Raw genomic sequence first — 20141 nt, 5'->3', positions numbered from 1 at the left:
AAAGGAGATCATAACTTGACTTCACTCTCAGCCAACCTAATAGTTACTTTTAGACCATGACTTAACTAGACTTGAACTTTAGAAACCACCCGACATTATTATGAAGTTGGAGTTGATTCTTGTTATATATTTTAGTTGCCGCGTTACTGACTTGAGTCAGAATGACGATGAGTGGGAAATTTTTTACCGGTAAAAAGAAAACTTTATATTTCAAAAAAGAAACAAGGGGAAAATGTCCCCGCTTACAACCATCCAGGAAAGGACCCAAAATGGATCAGAACAACCACCAAATTTTTTAATTGCCATCCGCGTAACTGACTTGAGTCAGGTTGAAGAAAGGTGAGGAATTGCCAATCACGTTTAACGTGCGAGCGTGACACAGCGGATTCTTCCTGGTTAAGGTATTCCATAGATGGATAAACTTCCACCGGCCGCGTCAACTTCAAATCATTTAACCGAAGTCAAGAACGTGTATTTATTTTTTTAAAGAAAATAGCTCCATTTAAATACATCTCTAATCACTCTTCTCTTTTCATAATCATCATCTACAATTTCATCACAAAAAGAAAAGAAAAAAAAAGTTAAAACATTCAGAGAAATTAATGGCAGATCAAGAAACTCAAAAAATCCATCAAGCCGTACTACTCAAAGAGATATATGTTGAGTTCAATCCAGAAGCATGTACTCACAAAATGGAAGCAGAAACAAATGAAATCAGTGTAGTCTTCGACGAAAGATGTGGCTCAAATTGGAGATCAAAAGCTGAATATCGGTATGGTACGTTCGGAGCTAAAATCAAGTGCCCCACTGGCGACACAACTGGTTTGAACTTCAATTTTCGTGTTGCTTCACCTATGCATTATAGACCTATACATTCGATCGGTTTCAACTTTTTAGGTAATAATAAGAGAAGTATTCGAACTAATGCATATGTTACTGCGACTGACAATAGTCGAGAACAAGTTCATGAATTAGGATTTGATTGCAGTGAAGGATTTCACAATTACGAAATCAAATGGTCTAAAGATTTGATTGAATGGTTAATTGATGGCAAAGTCATTAGAAGATATGCGAGAGAAGAGAATCCAAACAAGTTTCCAAGAAAAGTCATGTCTTTGCGTGGGATGGTGTGGAATGCTAGTAGGGTGCAAGCGGGGAAATGGGCTGGTTATTATACTGGTAATGATGTACCTTATGTTTATACCATGAAGGATGTTCGTGTTCCGTTATTAACTGAAGTGCCTGATTCTTCAGACGATTCCGAAGAGGAATGGATGGTTTATAAGTTGCTGGAGGATTAATCATTTTCCAATTTTCTTCATTTGTGTGTCTCATGTTTGATGTATAACTAGTATTATTTTTGATTGTTGGTGCTGTATCTAGGACGTTATTCTAATCTATCTCTTAAATTACTGTAGAGAAATTCATGTTTGTTGGTCAAGGGAAGAGCCGGTCGGGGGCAATTGCCTCATTTGTTTCTGGCTGTCAAAGCCCTTTTATGTTTTTCTTCCCAAAAAAATCTAAATCGAGCTTTTTATTCATTATATGCTTTTAAAAATTTGCCTCCACATAATGGGAAACTTGCCGTCCGTTTCTGACCTATCTTGGCTCAGGCTCTACCATATTATTGCTATTAAAGTCCGCGGGCATCCAACTCAAATTCAATTGATAATGAGTGGAGTGGCCCTAAAAGATTATAAACCGCAGGATCTTAGATGCCCAGACAATGTGGGACTAATAATTTCGACACGCCTCCTCACATGTAGCCTCGTTGGGTCTAACACGTGGACAATTAAATCGGGTGACGCGGAATAAAGGCGCGGTCAATGACTCGATGCAAATAGCGTGCTCTGATACCATGTTAGAATATGGGCATCCAACTCAAAACCAATTGGCAATGAGTGGAGAGGCCCTAAGGATTATAAACCGGAGGATCTTAGATTGCCCAACAAAGTGGGACTAATAATCTCAACACTTGTCAAGATTATTAGTCCCACATTGTCTGGGCATCTAAGATCCTGCGGTTTATAATCTCTTAGGGCCTCTCCACTCATTGCCAATTGGTTTTGAGTTGGATGCCCGCGGACTTTAACATGGTATCAGAGCAGACTATTTGCGACGAGTCATTAGACCGCGCCTTTACTCCGCGTCACCCGATTTAATTGTCCACGTGTTAGACCCAACGAGGCTACACGTGAGACGGCGTGTTGAGATTATTAGTCCCATCTTATTGGGCAATCTAAAATCTTGCAATTTATAATCTTTGGGGCCTCTCCACTCATTGCCAATTAGTTTTGAGTTGATGCTCGTATTCTAACAATTACGCCCTAACAATTACGCCCTACTTGTTTCAAAGAACTAGCCGGTTTACAATGTGCGCTACCCAGGTTGTATATATTGTTCTTCCGAATTTGATTTATTGAGCTAATTACTTGTAGCATGTTAGGGGATGAAAGACCAATGAAAAATCGGGTTGTGGCCCTTTTAGGTGCACAAATGCATCAGTTAGTCCTAAAAAAATAAAGAATGTCTAGTTTTGTGGCTAAGAACATGATGAACATCCATAATCCAAGCCAGATAAGGCATATGAATCATGAGAATATAAGTGGTCAATCAATTTTAACGTGCAAATGTGCAATGTCAGATTCTAGTTGGTGCAATTATTGATGGTATTAAAAATTGCAGCATTATTGAGAACAAATGAGATCCACCAGTAGTTTTTAAAACCTAACTTCAATAGCTTCAATTATTAGCCTCAAGTAGATGGGTTATTCTTTCTCACTCCCACATTGTGCAAATTCCACAAATTCAGCATCTATGACTTGCTATTGGTTCAGCCGACCCCGAATAAACTAATGGTTCAGCCTACCCTGAAAAGTAAAGGGGTTAAGGAGTCTCCATATCTTGAACCAATTTCTTTGTATCGACCGAGTTGCCGGTTATAAGGGCTCCAAACTTTTTTAATTCTTTTTTGAAGAGAAGGAAAGGAGACTGAAGAAAAAAATATTTGAGTACGGGCGCGAAGTATTTAGGGTTACGTTTCGTCTTGATTTTTATTTCTGTGGTTTTCTTCTCAGATTCAGGAGGTATTCAAATATGGAAGCATCAATATCATCATCACCTCGCTAGTTACTCTTGTTCCTTGTTACTTATTGATACCCAGGACTAGGGTTTGCAATGCTTTTTTTTCTTTTGATATCCGAGGCATCAACACCGCCTTCAACTTAGACACCACTATATCGCCATTAGGGTATTCCTGCAAAAACAAAAATATATTACAATTTCATAGTGTTTCCTGGTGTGGATTATGAAGGGAACATTGTCTGTTAAATTCTGTGTATCTTAAGTTTTCTATGTTGTTTTGTGATGAATGAATAGTGTCTCTTTTATTTTTTCAATTCGTTGTTCGGATCTCATGCTTAGTTTCCTTTTGGATGATAAAACCAGCAACATATGCTCCCATTATTCAAGTGCTAGACACCGGGGATGAAGCAAGCATGAAATCCATGAATACAACTGAAGATTTCAGAGGAGGCTAATAGTCAGCAGGATGTTGAGACCAAAGCGAAGAAGGTGATTGACGAAAATGATGGCTTGAGATTGGATGTTAAGGATAAAGTTGATAGAAGCAAAGAGACTGGTAAGTGCACTTGCCTTCAATTGAAGTTTTTTTTTTCCTTCCTTCATTTGAATGAATTATTATGGGAGTTTTCGTTTCTGAACGTGGAGGGTGGATGAAGCTAGTTGATGGTTTGTTCTATCCATTATTTTTGAATGGTTTTTTGGAGACCATCCTTTTTTGGGGACCATTGTTTTATTTTGGGTAAGACATTAGAAGTAATTCTAGGTCACCCCTTATCTAAATATTTATATTAAATACCAAAATTACCATCCTGACTATTTTTGTATAATGATTAGTTAGTGTGATTAATCATTGATTAAGATTAAATTAATAGATTATTTTTTTTAAAGTAGAATTATTGAGTGACTAAAGTGATAGAAGAACAAGAAGAAGATGGAGAAAAAAATTATTTTGAGATGGGTGAATATGGAGAATAAACATCCTCTGGGTACCGAAGTATGTTTGTAACTTAGTGAATGTTGTTATGAATGGCCTAAAATATCTTCAAAATCAAAATTGTAACAAAAAAATTTCAACCAGGTCAACAAAGTTCGGTTAGATTATATGAAGAACATGTAACCGAACTTTTTTGCAAATGCAGTTCGGTTAATAAATCCAAAATCACAGGCAACCGAACTAGAGCTTTAATGGAGTTTTTGATTGTTTGGCTAGCTGATGAAAAATCAAATGTAACCGAACTACTATGCTTGAGTTTACAGAGTTTGTTCGGTTCAGTCGAATCGACCACATTGTAACCGAACTTTAAACAACAGAGTTCGGTAAGTTTGCAAAAAAAAATTTTTTTTGCGATTAAACCGAACTCAACATTTGGCTATACAGAGAAGAGTTCGGTTTTGAAATTATTTTTGCGAGTTAACCGAACTCATTATATAGGTTTTCTGAGTAAAGTTCGGTTAGGATTTTTTTTTTGCAATTAAACCGAACTCAACATTTGGTTATATAGAGAAGAGTTCGGTTTTGAAATTATTTTTGCGACTCAACCGAACTCAGGTGTTCGGTTAGGTAAAAAAAAATTCTTAGCCGAACTGTTCTTCGTGTTCTTCATTTTTAAAAGTTCGGTTGTAAAACTAGAGTTTTTTTCAAAATTATCCTAACCGAACTTACTACTGTAACCTCCAAATTCAACATATTTTGATGATTACGGCTCAAAATTTCAATCAAAAACGAATTAGAAGTAATGGGTTTGTGGGAAAATATTTATGGATAGGTTTGTTTATAAAAGATTGATTAATCGACGATGAAAACTCAATGAATCGACGACGATGAAAATTTGATGATTTTGATTAGATTTGTATACGATCAGGTTTAGATGATCATATATTGATGAAGAAGAGAAGAATAAAAATTGTAGAATAGAGGAAGAAGAAGTTGTAGATTAGTTATAATTTTAATTAGGTAAAAGGGTAAACTAGTCATCTCCACCTTTTAGAACGCCCCTTATAATTATAGGGAAGGTGGCCTAATCAAATCATGGTCCCCTCAGAAAACCCATGGTCCCCAAGAAACAGTTCTTATTTTTTATTACAACATGGACGTATCATATGCTAAAGGGAAATTTAGGCGGAGGCCCAAAAAAATAATATTCTTATTGTCAAGCCCACAATTAATTTTTAGTTCCGTGACACCCATAATTATATGAAATTATACGGATTATGCATCCGCATGACAGGTTATGCATTAGGGGTATAATTGGCAGCGCAACTTGGATATAACATATCTAAAACTCCGCGCCTTGGAATTTTACAAATTTTATATCGTTGGAAATCTTTTTAAGAGATCTACGCAACGAGTACAAACAAGAATATCAAAATTTTGTTTTTCACGAAAAAAATCGGAGGTGATCATCATTTTAAGCAAAATTTTCGAAAACTTGATACATAACCATTATGCAACCACCAAAAAAATGCATAACACATTCTGCAGACGCATAACAAATTATGCAACCATTTTCTCCACTGCATAACAAATTATGCCTCTGCATAACAAAGTTATGCATCTATAACAAGTTATGTAGCCATTGTATTAGTGCGTAACTACATAAAAGATTGTGCAACAATTTTCTTGATGCATAATGCAGTATGCATCCATATTTTCGGATGCATAATAGGTTATGCATCCATTTTCGCGTCTGCATAACATGTTATGCAGATATTATTGTAGGTGCATGAAAAGTTGTGCAGTCTTTTTTATTGCTGGTTTCAATACTAACAAATAAGCTGATGTATAATGTGTTATGCGACCATTTTCTGAACTGCATAACAAGTTATGCAACAACATTTGTAGATGCATAATGGATTATGCATCCATTTTTGCAACTGCATATATAACAGGTTATTCCCTGACCTTCTCATGTGAATTAATATCCGTTGCCCGTAAACTGAGAGAACAAAAGCTCCTTCGACTGAAATCAACCCACAGACTAGATATCTGCACAACACCACCAGTTCGATCGATTACATGGATGCATAATAGGAATGCTACTCTCATATAGTCATACTTGTATAAAGTGTAAACAAAAATCAATGTGAGTATGTGATGTGCCCATTCCCACCACCAACACTGACTGATTTTAGCCGTTTCCTCAACCCCAACCCCATCTGGCCATCACCCTCCAAAAAGCAGTAACATGTCATCAGCTAAAGAAACCATTAAAAGTGAGCATCAAACAATGAGTCATTCCCAATGGATGCTTTGGTAATTCAAAAGTATGGACAGAAAACATTCTTCACACAAAGGAAAGGTTGGAATCTACTTAATTCCCAACGTACATGATTTTCCAAGTTTCCAGAATTTTGATTTAAAAGGAACCCATTTGCCATCTTTAACCAACACGTTCAGTAACTATTATCACAGAACATGAACCATCCCTTTCATAGAACACCTAAACAAACCATTTCTAAACAAAAACATAACTAGTTGTCTACTACATTTTACCATGACATCTCCCCACATATCATTATCCTAGCGTTATGACACTTACCGTTCCAATGAAATTCACTTGGTCATCTCAGCAACAATAAGAACAAGAAAATCAAAGATCGACTTGCACTTCTGAAAAAGCTTCAAGGAATTAAGAAACTTGAGCAATATAATAATGAAAAGTTTTCAAATCCAAATCTCCAGAAGTTAAACAAACAACCAATGGCATAAACATATTTCTTTCTTATATTTATCCATTTTTTTTGGGTTGTTCCTTCATCTTCACTTGTTTTAGTTGTAACACCCATATTATCCAATCTTGACGACGATGATGATGTCGAGAGTAATAATAAAAGTTTTATCGATTGTGTAGAGCTCATTCACGTTAATCTCTAAATGCATAAACCTAAAAAATGTTAAAACTAAGAAACGCAAAAGCTAAATCGAGATGAATTTTGAAACAATGAAACAGAAACCAAAAACAGAAATGCTTACAAATCAAAACCTAAAATCTATGTCGATTTGATTATATATTGCCTGAAATCGACCAAGTCGTTCCAGATTTGGAAGAATATGAATTGATTTTTAATTATTTAGCTTGAAACATAACAGATTTGAAAGAATATGAATCGATTTCGGCTGTAACCTTTTCTTTCTCTCTTTCTGCTGCTCCAAAACTAAAAAAAATAAATAAATTTAACTTAGCCTTGAAACAAAGAAAACAAAATTTTAGAAAAGAGATGGGCCTGGGAAGAATTTTCACCGATATATTGGGTGCGCGCCAGAGGTTCTGCGCCCGTGAATTTCACGGTAGGAAAAATCTGAAAAATGGGTTTGACTGTAGTTTTCACTATACTAAATAGATGCCCAACATAAGGGTTAGTAGCCAGGCCTAACTTTTGAGTTCTTTTCTATAGTGGCTTTTCCAGAATTTGATCTGTTAAGGTCAATAGTTATCTACATTGATTCACACCCCTATGGATATTTTGCTCTCAGCTGGACACCTTTCTTGAATTTGGTGATTGTTAGGGTCTGGTTGCCATTACACAAGGGAAATGATATGCTTTTGTTGTTTCTCAAGTGATTCTGAAAGTATTACATCTATCTTTCATGTTATGTTTAGTATGCGGAGCTCAGTTTGTGAACTGAAAGTTCTTTGATGATTCTGGGGTAAGTAAGACGACGTGGGTCTAGTTGGAATAATAAAACGTCAAAAAATATCAAATTCTTTTCTTTTATTATGTTAATATGCTTCAATATAAATACATCAAGACGTTTTGAACGGTCTGATGTGGAGTTAATAGGTTGTGTTAGATACTTGGCTGATTATAATTGGATTATGTGTAGTCAGTGACTCGGTCAAGCTACGTGGTTGGGGTCGCTGGGCTCGGGGATCGGCCCCCAGACGGTCCAAAGTAGATCCCCAGCCCGTACAGCATTGGTTTAGGGCTAGGGAGGAGGCCAGCAGAAACTCCCAAGAAGAGCCACCACTCAAAGAAGAAGAAGTTAGAGGAAGGAGTCAGAGTAAACAAACCTATTTCTTTCGATTTGACAGAGTTCTGTAAGTGCATGCTGTTGACTACTACATATTGTTTTCTTTTTACACGGGTCGTTCTTTCTCATCATTCTTTCTGGTCCTTGCTCTATTATTTTGTGAAAATTGCAGTGGCAAAACATGCTGAAAGAATGGCAGATGGAACAGCAGCCCATCAGTTTGATTATATGTCCCCTAAACCTTGGTTTCCTGAGACAATTGTGGTATGTTTCACTTGTTGGCTAATATTGATGTCCCTTTGGAAAATATATCTAAACCGGGTAAACTGATCAATTGTGATATCGTTTTGCAGAATCCTTACGAAGCTTGCATTAAATGGTAGTGAGGGCAGCTAAAGAAAGTCTGAGAATCTGGGGAGTTAGTCTTGTAATGTAGGTTCTTAAATTATCTATGTGCTATCTGAAGGAGACTTTGTAATGGTTTAGTACGTCTTTCCAGAATGGTTTAAGAAAAAATTAAAAGAATGCATTTTGATTTTCTAGAAAACAGAAAGTGTTTGTTGTAAACCCAAAATGACTGGACCTGGGTGATAATGTCCTTGTGGAGAGGTATTTTTGTAAATTATTATATAGAATGTTTAATGATGGGTGTTGCGGAAATCAGAATTGTGGAGTATGATGGAACCTGGACTGCATTCTAAGCTCAGATGTTAAACTAAAAACATTTGGATTTGGAGTATATTTTTAGAGTATTTGAGTATGCGCAAACAAATGCTTTGTAATTTCCTTTCCAAGAACAAACGGCCCTTCAAGTGAGTTGGTACTGATGGGCGTGTGGTTCCGTAGCTTAACGGAAATTGGGTTACCGGCGAGTACTCTCTGCAAGATAATCTTTTTTTTAACGTGGGCGTGTAGTTCCAAAGACAAAGTATCTCTGGCTCTGTGGCTAAGGACGGTTCCTATGAGTATAGCAAACTGGCCAGTTTGCCAGTTTTATACCCACTATGGAGCTGGCAAACTAGCAAACTGATCTGGTTAGGTGGTAAATTTTCCACTTAGTCAGGTGGTAAATTTACCACTTAGTCAGGTCAGCTCGAGACCCTACCGAACGGTGGAGTCTCGACCGGGCGGTGCAGTCTTGACAGGGCGGTGTAAACTAGACCTCTAGCAGTCTAACTTCCCCCGCTAAATAGTTATGTATTATTTTCAAAATTCTTCTCTCCTATTTTTTCTTATTTTAACATTACTTTTACTTTGTACGGGTCTCACCAAATATATTAAAACCTTATAAATATCTCACATATACACACAGAGAATACTTTTACTAACAAGGGTCCTACTTATCATATCAAATATATTATTTTATCTAGGATTTGCCAGTTTTACCTAGTATTTGCCGAGTGCGAATTCTTGCACATTCTTTAACGAGTGTATATTTCACATTTCAATCTCTACCTTTGATTTAATTTAGGGAGTTATGTAACGAGGGTCGTGATTCTAAACATGGAGGATAATGGGGCCATCAATTAAATAATCAACCAATCAGAAGAATATGTGAAATATACACTCGTTACAGGAGTGTGAACAGATTTGGACTCGTATTTGCCAGTTTTCCCACACTGGAGAAACGGATTTGCCAAAACAACTTTTATGCCATACCCGATAGAAATCGGCCTAAGAACATCCATATTCATGAGAGAAAGAAGTCGTCTATCGATTGTAACGTGCAAACGTACAGTGTCAGATTCTAGGTGGTTACAATTATTGATGGTATTGAAAAATATTGCATTATTGAGAAGAAATGAGATCCACGAGTAGTTTTTTTAATTTGTTCTAAAGAAAAAAAAATGCACAAGTAGTATTAGGAGTCGTGGGAAATTTCAATTATTGTTGAAATTTCTCTCTTGTTTACACTGGTTGAGGCCTGGCCGATCATTTTCAACCAGCAAATGCGACATAGCAGATTCTAACATTTTACACTATACGCTGAGTATTTTAAAAAGAAAAATGCACGAAGTGGTACACAAGTTGTTTATTGTTATGTGTGTTTCGCGTGTTTAACCCCTGCTTGTCTTGCTTCGAGGATTTTACAAATTCCTATGGATGTTATTAAATTCCACCAAGATTACCGATCAGTTGTCGGAATTATTTTGTTTTATACTTCCTCTGTTTCAAAAAAGTGTTACTTTCACTTTTCCCGAAACGGAAGTAGTTTCAAATCGATGGGTTCAAACTCACGTGCAGCAAATTCCACAAATTCAGCATATATGATTACCGTCTATTGGCTCAGCCTACTTGCCCTGAATACATTGGTAAATATCCATGATAGTTGAAATTGAGTCGCACACCATTGTGTCTAGCCTATCCATGTTGCCAAATGCCTTTTCCGTATCAATCTTGCAAACCACACTAGGTATATTAGATTTCAGTCTTGACTCTTGAGTCGATACACTCACCGAGTCGCCGATTAGAAAGACTCCCAGTTGCAATGTTGATGGATAGATAAAATTAGCACATACTATTTCACTTCATTCCAGTAATTGATTAAATTGAAAAAAAAAATAGAGAATCCTTAATGAAAAAAAAGAAGAAGAAAGGAAAATCAACCAACTCTAATTATACAACAACAAACAGGTACGCCCACAAATACAAAACAAAATAGGTAATCAATAGATCAACACACTAAATCCTCAGAATCCTCCTCCGGCAGCGCAGTTAACAGCGGAACACGGACATCCTTATACATACAAGTATAAGGTGCATCAGATCCCTCGTAAATACCAGTCCATCCTCCTTCGTTAATACCACTAGCATCCCATATTGAAGCATACAAAAACATAGCTTTCCCAGGAAACTCAGCACTGTCTTCGTTATCATCTCTTCTAATAATCTTCCCATCAACTGACCATTCAATGTAATCTTTGGACCATTTAATCTCATAGTCATGAAACCCATCACTACAATCAAATCCTAGATCATGGATTTGCTCTTTATTCCCAGTACCATCAGTATAATGATTCGTCTGTACAACTCCTTTATTATTACCTAGGAATTCAAAATCAATTTCATCTTGTGCTTTATCACCTTCTAGTGAAGAAAGATAAAGATTGAAATTCAAACCGTTTGTATTGCCATCAGGACACTTAATATTAGCTCCAAATGTGCCGTATTGGTAGCGAGTCTTTGTTCTCCATCTTGATCCACCTCTTTCGTCGTAAAGAACAGTGATTTCATTTGTGTCTAGTGTGTGCGTACATACTTCTGGAGTGTAATCAACAGCTATTTCTTTGAGTAGCAGAGTTTGATGAATAAGATGTTCTGGATGAAATTCTCGGTCCGCCTGCAAAGAAAAAGTTACTTAGAATATTGTTGGAAGGGACCATGTAGAAATAGAATTATACTAAAAGCTATAAAAAGGTACCGGAAAGGTTAATATTTTCGAGACAGTGTCCTGTAGGAGACAATCTTAATCTAATATCTTCCCTTGATAACTAGTCCCCATTGGGTCCTTCAAGCATGCCATTTAGTTTACAAAAAAACTGCCAACCAAATCCCAATGTGAATAACATGTCTAACTTTCAAGCAACAACAAGGTAACCAGCTGCAAACCGTAGCAGTTTTGAGAAAACATTTTTCCTGACACATTCTTCCGGCAGGTATTCAATCAACCAACTCTAATCCTCAATCCCAACATTGAGACTGTTCCTATGCTAGAGAGAGCATAGCAGAATACTAACCTTCTATATCCGAACAGCATAACTCTGGAACTTGTAGAAAGAATAATTCTCAATGAGAATGAGAACTTTCCAAAATGAACAAATTGAACAGAAATTTGCCCCTCGGTGGGAAGCATAAACAACATACAAAACAAACAATCTAGTTCATTCTCCAACTATAGTTGAAATGCATATAACAGTTTATAGTTTTGAAGTTCATATCTGTTCTGCGACTATGCGTGAAGTATCCAGTCTCATTCTCTATCAGTTTATCAATCAAAACAGTGAGAACCTAATAACATAAATCAAACTGTGCACTCAAAACAGCGGACTCAAAACAAAGAGAGGCCACAAGGACGACGTGATGCAGTACGACTTATCAGATCCTAAACATGTAGCGCAGAAAACCACATTTAACAGATATGATACTTTTTGATCTTTCTCTTTTGCTAACTCAAATAGCATTCTGGTTACTCAATCAACTATACTACTAACACATTTTAATTCAAAACGAGAACCCCAATTCACTACAACTGCATCAAATAAAGTAAGAATGTTCTCAACTGAATATAAGAACCAACAATCAAAAAGGTTTACCAAAATCTTAGAATCAAAAATCAACTTACCACATCCACGGAAGTCAACAGGGGAACACGAACATCCTTATAGACACAAGCATAAGGTGCATCACCCCCTTCATAGATCCCGGACCATTCCCCTTCAGCAATAGCACTAGCATCCCAAACCGACGCATACAAAAACATTGCCTTCTCAGGAAACTCAACCCCATCTTCTCTATCAACCCTCCTAATACATTTCCCATCAATTGACCATTCAATAAACTCCTTCTCCCATTTAATCTCATAATCATGAAACCCATCACTACAATCAAATCCCAAATCATTAATCTGTTCGCTACCATTCGCAGTACCAGCAGTCATATAATTAGTCTGTACAATCCCCTTATTATTCCCTAAAAACTCAAAATGAATCGCATCTTGTGATTTATCACCTTCTAATGAAGACAAATAAAGATTAAAATTCAAACCATTTGTATTACCATCAGGACACTTGATGTTAGCTCCAAAAGTTCCATACTGGTAACGATTTTTTGTTCTCCACCTTGATCCACCTCTTTCGTCGAAAAGAACTGTGATTTCATTTGTTTCTGATGAATGGGTACATAGTTCTGGAGTGTAATCAACAGTGATTTCTTGGAGTGTTACAGTTTGATGAATTGATATTGTTTCGGGGTCCGCCATGGATGGTTCAGAAGTGGTTGACTTTGGAGGAACTTTTTGTATGTAATGGTGGCTGGAAAAGATGGTGATGATGATGAGAGAAAGGTGGTATAAAGTAGTAGTTGAAGAAGTAGGAAGTTTGATTTTCATTTTCTCTATATCTAATGGGGCCACGTGGTGAACACGTCCTCTGCATCTAAAATGTGGGAGTGACAACGAAGATGGAGATGGTGAAGAAAATTCCAGCAAGATTAGATCAACTACTCACTCATTATTATTTGGACAGAAGTCTCTGGTTGTGTCGATCGGATCGGATCATGTCGACTGTTTTGTAGTGGGTGGTGGAAAACTGACTACAAAGTTAAGAATCACTGGGGTTACTTTACTGGGCCGACTTTGTAAACACCCATCAATGTGGTATAATCTTTTTTGTCGTTCACACTTCACACACGGTAAGCATCTCCAATAAGGGATCAGGGTCTTAAAATTATACGACACATTGACACCTAAGATTTAATACATTTTTCGCTAAAGTTTCATCTCTGGTGTAATTGTGAAGGTCATAAAAAACGATGACATGACTAAATGGGGTAAAGGAGAGAGTCTAGGTTAGACGTGCTCTACGATTTTGGGTCTTAAGTCTACATCATTATTTGTTTTTAAATTTAAACAAAGTTTGTTAGATATGATCCTAGAGATTGGAGATAAATTTTAGGTAAAATTTTATCAGTTTTGTTTTTATCTTATAGCAATGACTCACTAAAAGAAAGTGTTTATAAGACCTCCATATAGGATGACCTTGACCTAAAGTATTGGAAATGCCCTTAAGCGATTTTATTTTCTTTTCATGGATTTTAACGAGATATGTCAAATGAATATTTTCCCAAACATCATCCTCTTTTATAGAAGAAAAAATCGGTTATATCGTAGGTATGGACTATATGTGGGGGACTTAGGATTATTAAAGATAATCACTATTAGGAGGTTGGAATTGGGATAAAATAATGATATGGACTAATAGACGGTTCCTGATGCTACATCTCCGATTTCAAAACAGGGAACCATTATAGATGATAAGCATAAGGTAGTTGATCTAACAAATACCCAAGGTGAATGCAATTTAGGGGTTACTTTACTGAGATATAATTTTTTGCCGACTTTGTAAATGTTAGAGCTCTGCTCGGTCGAACTCGCAAGCATTGGTATCTCAAGCTTGTTTGTCAAGTTAAGTTGCCAAAACTATAAGTCTTGATTTCTAGTCTACTTATAGCTAAGTCTCGGATTAGGATAGAAAGTGTAGTCGAGCTTTAGCTTCAAGGTGTTCATCGATTGAAGACGAAGAACTACTAAGGAGAGCTTGTGGAACTTCAGCAACAAAAGGTATGTGGAGACTTGAACTCATCTATCAATGAGAAGTATATTTACTTTATCTCCTATTTGAGACAAACCGATTATACACATTTGATATTTCGACCTGGGTTTAACTCGCTGAAAAGGCGAGGGTACCCAAATATACCTCAAGCTAAAACTTTTCCTACCTATAAGTCCTTTCTCTGAAAGTGATAGTCTATGGACTGAGTCGAGACAATACAACTAATCCGTTCACACTTCGTGTGATCGTCTATGGATACGATATCGAGACAATACAACAACGAAGTATGTTTACTTGATACAAATGTTCGGACTTAGCCAAACACAATAGGATTGCTTATCAAGTAAATAGGAATTAATATTTGTGTGATTTACTTTAATTATAATAAAACAATTATAATGCGGAATATAAAAGTAAATGACACAGCAAAGATTTTGTTAACGAGGAAACCGCAAATGCAGAAAACCCCCGGGACCTAGTCCAGAATTGAATACTCTCGGGATTAAGCCGCTACACAAAATTACACCTAACTTCGTATAGTTGAGACCAAGTAACTAACCCTATAGTTCACTTAGTTCCGTCTGTATTCCCACGCCTCCGACTTGTGAATAAGTACTTTGAACAATCCCTTTGGTTCGTATTCCAAACATTAAAGGAACAAGAAATTTGTTTGGTATCAACTCTATTCAACTAAGTGATATGAGTCGGACAAAGGCTCTTCCGTTTATCTTAACATAAACTCCTTCGTCGGGTCTAGATATATCTTATGTTCAATCACCCAAAGGTAATCGTTAAGATTAATCCAACAACACCTTTAATCCGAAGAACCGTGTTGATGCCGATCTACTCAATTAATCAATCCAATCTACCACAAGGATAAACCGATTATTAATTGGATCCTCTTTTACCGAAACAAGTATTGTGCACACCAAAGATTATAAAACCCAAGTCATATCTTCAATATCTTATTTGTCTTCAAATCTTCTTAAATCTTCAATAAAAACCTGCACACAATCACTTGAATCTCTTGTGATCAATCACGCACAGAATGGAGTCTGTTAACAATGGATTATCACAATATCGTCTTTAGAACTAACAACAGTCTAAAGATCCCTGTCAAAACTCTGAATTAGTTTGAGTGAATCTTATATCAGAAGAGAAGATTCTCAAAAATAAACAAACTAGGTGCAATCAGATTTCAACCACCGTTAGTCAATCAAATCAATCGAAAACAAAGATAAACCGCAATTATCTAGTTTCCCACCAACGGGTCACGCTAGAAGTTCAGCCTATCACCCACAATCAGATGGCCAGACTGAGGTAACAAATAAAACTCTTGAATGTTATCTTCGTTGCTTTGCTATTATTAAACCACTTGAGTGGTCTAAGTGGTTGTCGTGGGCTGGGTGGTGGTACAACACCAGTCATTATTCATCCATCAATATGACACCATATGAAGCATTATATAGTCGACCTCCTCCAACCATTTCAAGTTATCTACCTGGTTCCATAGCTGTTCATAATGTTGATCTCAATTTACGAGCTAGAGATCGTGTTTTGAAACTCTTAAAATTTCATCTTCAAGCTGCGCAAACTCTAATGAAGACTTTTGTTGATAAGCATCGAACTGAAAGAAGCTTGTTATTAATCACTGGGTATATCTGCGTCTCCATCCTTATGGACAATCAACTGTATCCAATCAATCTTTCTCAAAGCTTTCTCCAAAATTCTATGGACCATTCCGTATTATTGGAAAGATAGGAGAAGTTGCGTATAAGCTACAACTGCCTGCCGCAAGTAGGATTCATCCAGTTTTTCATGTTTCTCAGTTGAAACTTAAACTTGGTTCTTCTGTTGTTACGTTCCTAGGCTTCGGTCTGGATTAGCAGGTTCCTCAACTGAAGTGGATGCCCTTGAAAGGGATGGTGATACTGGACTAAAAGAAAGGGTTCTTAACAATCGTGCTATAAAATAGACTAAAAGAGTCTTAGTCCCAAGTTTTCATCCCTTCTAAGATGACAGGTCATTCTCGTGAATCTTGCTTTTGTTTTGTCTGTATTGAAGTTTTTCTTCTCTTATGAGTTTACTGAATGAAGACTTAGATCAACAAGAAAGAAAAAGGAGATATAGCAGCTCGGTCCAGACCTATCATTGAATCGTTCCCAGTAAGAGAAAACTCTTCTACTTTGTTTCGTTGAATGGAACTTATACCTTTTTTCAAGACAATTTTACCCAATATTATTGACTATGATAAATGGGAACCTGGGGATATTTTGGATAGACGCATGTAAAAAAAAGGGACTCAAGATGGCACCAAATGGTTAATTAAGTGGAAAGATCACACTACTGAAGAAGCAACATGGGAGGATGCAGATGAGTTAATCTTGCGTTTTCCAGAACTCAATGCTTGAGGACAAGCAATTTTTCAACCAGGGAGGGATGCTGCGACACCAACTCTCTCAGTGGTTTACTTAAATTAGAACTATCATATTTAGTTAATGTTTATTAGTTTAAGATAGCTTCCTTTAATTCAGTTATTATTACGTGTTTATCAAGCAAAGTAGAACTATAAATACTTTCTTTAATTTTGCTTTACAACACAAGTTTAATCAATACAAATTCAGTTTAACTGTTTTTCTTCTCTTAATCTTTGAAGTAGAGGTTGCTAACCCCAAAACAAAAGGGTTCTATCTAGGGTTCTTGTCTTCTTTCTAGGATTCTAACTGTTGTTTGGTCAAGCACCCTAACATCGTTCGTCGAAAAGAACTGTGATTTTATTTGTTTCTGATGAATGGGTACATAGTTCTGAAGTGTAATCAACAATGATTTCTTTGAGGAGTAGTGTTTGATGAATTGATATTGTTTCTGGGTCCGCCATGGATGGTTCATAAGTGGTTGACTTTTGAGAAACTTTTTGTATGTAATGCCAGAGATAAGTAGTGGTTATCTTCCCACTACTTATTTTGGTTTACCTTTAGGAGATAGATGTGGTGAAGTTGCTAAATGGGATAAGATCATTGAGAAATTTATTCTCAAGCTTGCAGGTTGGAAAAAACCTCTTCTTTCTAGAGCTGGTAAGATAACACTTATTAATATTGTTTTAGCAAGTCTTCCTGTGTATTATATGTCTTTATTTGTAATGCAAAACTCTGTTGCTAAGAAGATTGAGAATATTATGAAGGATTTTCTCTAGCATGACAATAAGGGTAGGAGGAAATTGCATTTGGTCAAGTGTTTAGGATAGGCGGGGTGATCATGGGCCGGTATGGACCGGTTTTTGCCTCATACGCATCCAATCCATTGCACTACGGATTTGCATCTATTGGATGCACGGATGGACGGATTGGATGCGGATAATCCAATGGATTTGTTTTAGTTAAAATTTATAGGAAAGAAAATAAGCTGACACAAATGACTCCTTATAAAACCTACATATCCTACATATGTATACAAATATAAATATGTCATGTCCAACACCCCAAGCAAACATCTTAAAAATTTCTAAGTGTTTCATAGTGTTAATACCCAAATTTCGGTTAAGGTTCTACCCGTCCTAGATACTACACATGACCCCACAATACCAATAATAGTAAGAGAGAGAGTTTTCTTTCCATTGTACCTTGTCCTTTCTTTTATAGACTTTCCTAAAAGCCCCTCTTTTACTACCTTATGACACATGTCCTAATACCTCTTAATTACTTTTAATGCCATTCTTTAGTCATAACCCCTTCCTTCCTCGTTAATTCCTTCTTTATCCTCCCATCCTTCATGGGTATCTCCTGTTTGGACTTGGGCTTAGTCCCCAAGTCCCCATACTTAAACTCGGGCTCACCTTCATTCTTAGAGGCACTCCCAATTTACTAAGGGGATATTTTTTCATGTATCAACACATAGTATTTTCTAGAACTATAGAAATTCCCTTAATTTGATGGATATAGATGTCCAACGAATTTTCAAGGTTGCATCCGGGCCCGATCTGTTGTCCGTTGTATTTCAAAAATACCATCTACATCCAACCCAATTAACGAATGGTTCGGGCATCCATCCGCAAATGTACGGTTGGTCCCGGTTAAATCCGCGGATTACGGGCCAAATGCTCACCCCTATGGTTAGCTCTATCAAGGAAGAAAAAGGCTGGTGGATTGGGTATTAAAAATCTTAAGCAGGTTAATCATGTTCTTATCACAAAATGGTCTTGGAGGTATGTTGTAGAAGATAAAGCCTTACGGAGACAGATTGTTGAAGAAAAATAGCTTCTGGAGAGGTAGTTTAGGCCTCTAAAGTACCTACTTGCACTAATGGGAAGTCAGTTTGGAGAGCAATAATGAAGTTTCATCCTACTTTCTTGAAGCATATTAAAATCAAGGTTAACAATGACATTATGTGTAGGTTTTGGGATGATAATTGGCTTTATCAAAATCCAATTAAAATTTGTTATCCAAACTTGTATGGTATTTATAGAGCAAAGAATATAACAGTGCCTGAGGTGGGTTCTTTGGTTGATAATGAAGTGGTTTGGAATCTGCACATTCCCAAGAGACTAAGTGATGTTGTTAGAGTGGAGTTGAGGCTTTTAAATAATGCTAATTTGCATAATGTTAGATTCAACTATAATCAAGACGATGAGCTGCAATGGTCCCTTACAAAGAATCACAACTTTTCAGTCAGTTCTGTTTATGAAATTCTGACAGAACAAGACACTTCTCTGTCATCAGGTCCAATTTTCCATTTCATTTGGAAGCTGAAATGTCCTCCAAAAATAGGGTTCTTTCTTTGGATGCTTGCTTACAACAGACTTCCTACCAGGGATTTACTCAGAAAAAGAAATATTGATGTGCCTATAGACTTTCTTTTCTGTAATGAGACTGAATCTAGTTCTCATCTTCTGCTACATTGCAGTTTTGCTAGACAAATCTGGAGTGACTTTATGAGACATCTAAACTGGTTTTTCTCCATGCCTGCTGATATTGTGTCTATGCTTCATGCTTGGGGCTTATTGTAGAGTAACAATGTTGTGAATGCAGTGTGGAACTTAATACCTGCTGCGATTATGTGGAGTATCTGGAAAGAGAGGAATGCTAGAGAATTCTCTGACAAAGGGAGCAATGCTAGGGCTGTAATCAAGAAGGAAATTTATAATCTGTTTTCATGGTCTTTGGCTCTAAAGGATTTTGAGAATGTCGACTCTGCTGAAGTGGTAGCCTATTACTTTTTATGCTTCTTTTTGTTCCTTTTCTTTTCTCTTGTACTTAGGGTGGTATAATCCTTTTATACCCTCTCCTTTTTTGATCAACATATTTCTTCTTTGCCGATCAAAAAACAAATGGTGGCTGGAAAAGATTGGGATGACGAAGAGGGAAAGGTGATGTAAAGTACCAGTTGGACAAGTAGGAAGGCCCGTTTTTTTTTTCATTTTTCTATGTTTAATGGGCCACCTGGTGAACATCTTCTGCACAAGGTTTGAAAAACGACCGTAATCTTCGGGAAAAAAACGGCTGTTAAAACGGTCACGCCTATGTAGCGTGTCCGTGAGAATCGCCAACACCCATATTTATATATTACCGATAAATAGAAAATAACGGTGTTATTTAGAATCGTTATAATCGTTTTCACGCATGTTGTAACTGTTTTTCTAAAATTAAATTTTACGTTTTTTCCTTCTAAATAACATTTTAACACAAGTTTTTTAGACCATTTTTCCGGTTTTCACGTCAGTTATAACTGTTTCTTAAGAAAAAGGAATATCAAAATATTTT

The 20141-nt window shown here is 36.6% G+C and overlaps 2 protein-coding genes and 1 long non-coding RNA gene across 4 annotated transcripts; 2 read left to right on the top strand and 1 right to left on the bottom strand.

The window, feature by feature from the left end:
• The first annotated feature begins 602 nt into the window (after nt 1-602).
• On the top strand, nt 603-1301 carry LOC113272953 (probable xyloglucan endotransglucosylase/hydrolase protein 32). Its single transcript, XM_026522735.1, has one exon. It carries the CDS (start codon nt 603-605, stop codon nt 1299-1301), a length of 699 nt encoding a protein of 232 aa, XP_026378520.1.
• Nucleotides 1302-2798: 1497 nt separating this feature from the next.
• Nucleotides 2799-8657, top strand: LOC113274154. 2 transcript variants are annotated; one of them, XR_003322833.1, is made up of 4 exons: nt 2799-3640; nt 7914-8123; nt 8229-8320; nt 8410-8657. It is a non-coding gene; the product is annotated as an uncharacterized LOC113274154 (long non-coding RNA). The 2 variants fall into 2 exon arrangements; XR_003322832.1 differs by having other exon boundaries at nt 7910-8123.
• Nucleotides 8658-10553: 1896 nt separating this feature from the next.
• On the bottom strand, nt 10554-13296 carry LOC113276275. The gene is made up of 2 exons (XM_026525852.1): nt 12399-13296; nt 10554-11396 (listed from the first exon to the last, which is right to left on the bottom strand). Exons 1-2 carry the CDS (start codon nt 13161-13163, stop codon nt 10731-10733), a joined length of 1431 nt encoding a protein of 476 aa, XP_026381637.1. The 5' UTR covers nt 13164-13296; the 3' UTR covers nt 10554-10730.
• Nucleotides 13297-20141: the final 6845 nt, after the last annotated feature.

The sequence above is a fragment of the Papaver somniferum genome, chromosome 4 (genome assembly GCF_003573695.1).
Source record: "Papaver somniferum cultivar HN1 chromosome 4, ASM357369v1, whole genome shotgun sequence".
Classification (NCBI taxonomy): domain Eukaryota; kingdom Viridiplantae; phylum Streptophyta; class Magnoliopsida; order Ranunculales; family Papaveraceae; genus Papaver; species Papaver somniferum.
The sequence above is the reverse complement of the archived record's forward strand: the minus strand, read 5'-3'. Positions and strand labels throughout refer to the sequence as shown.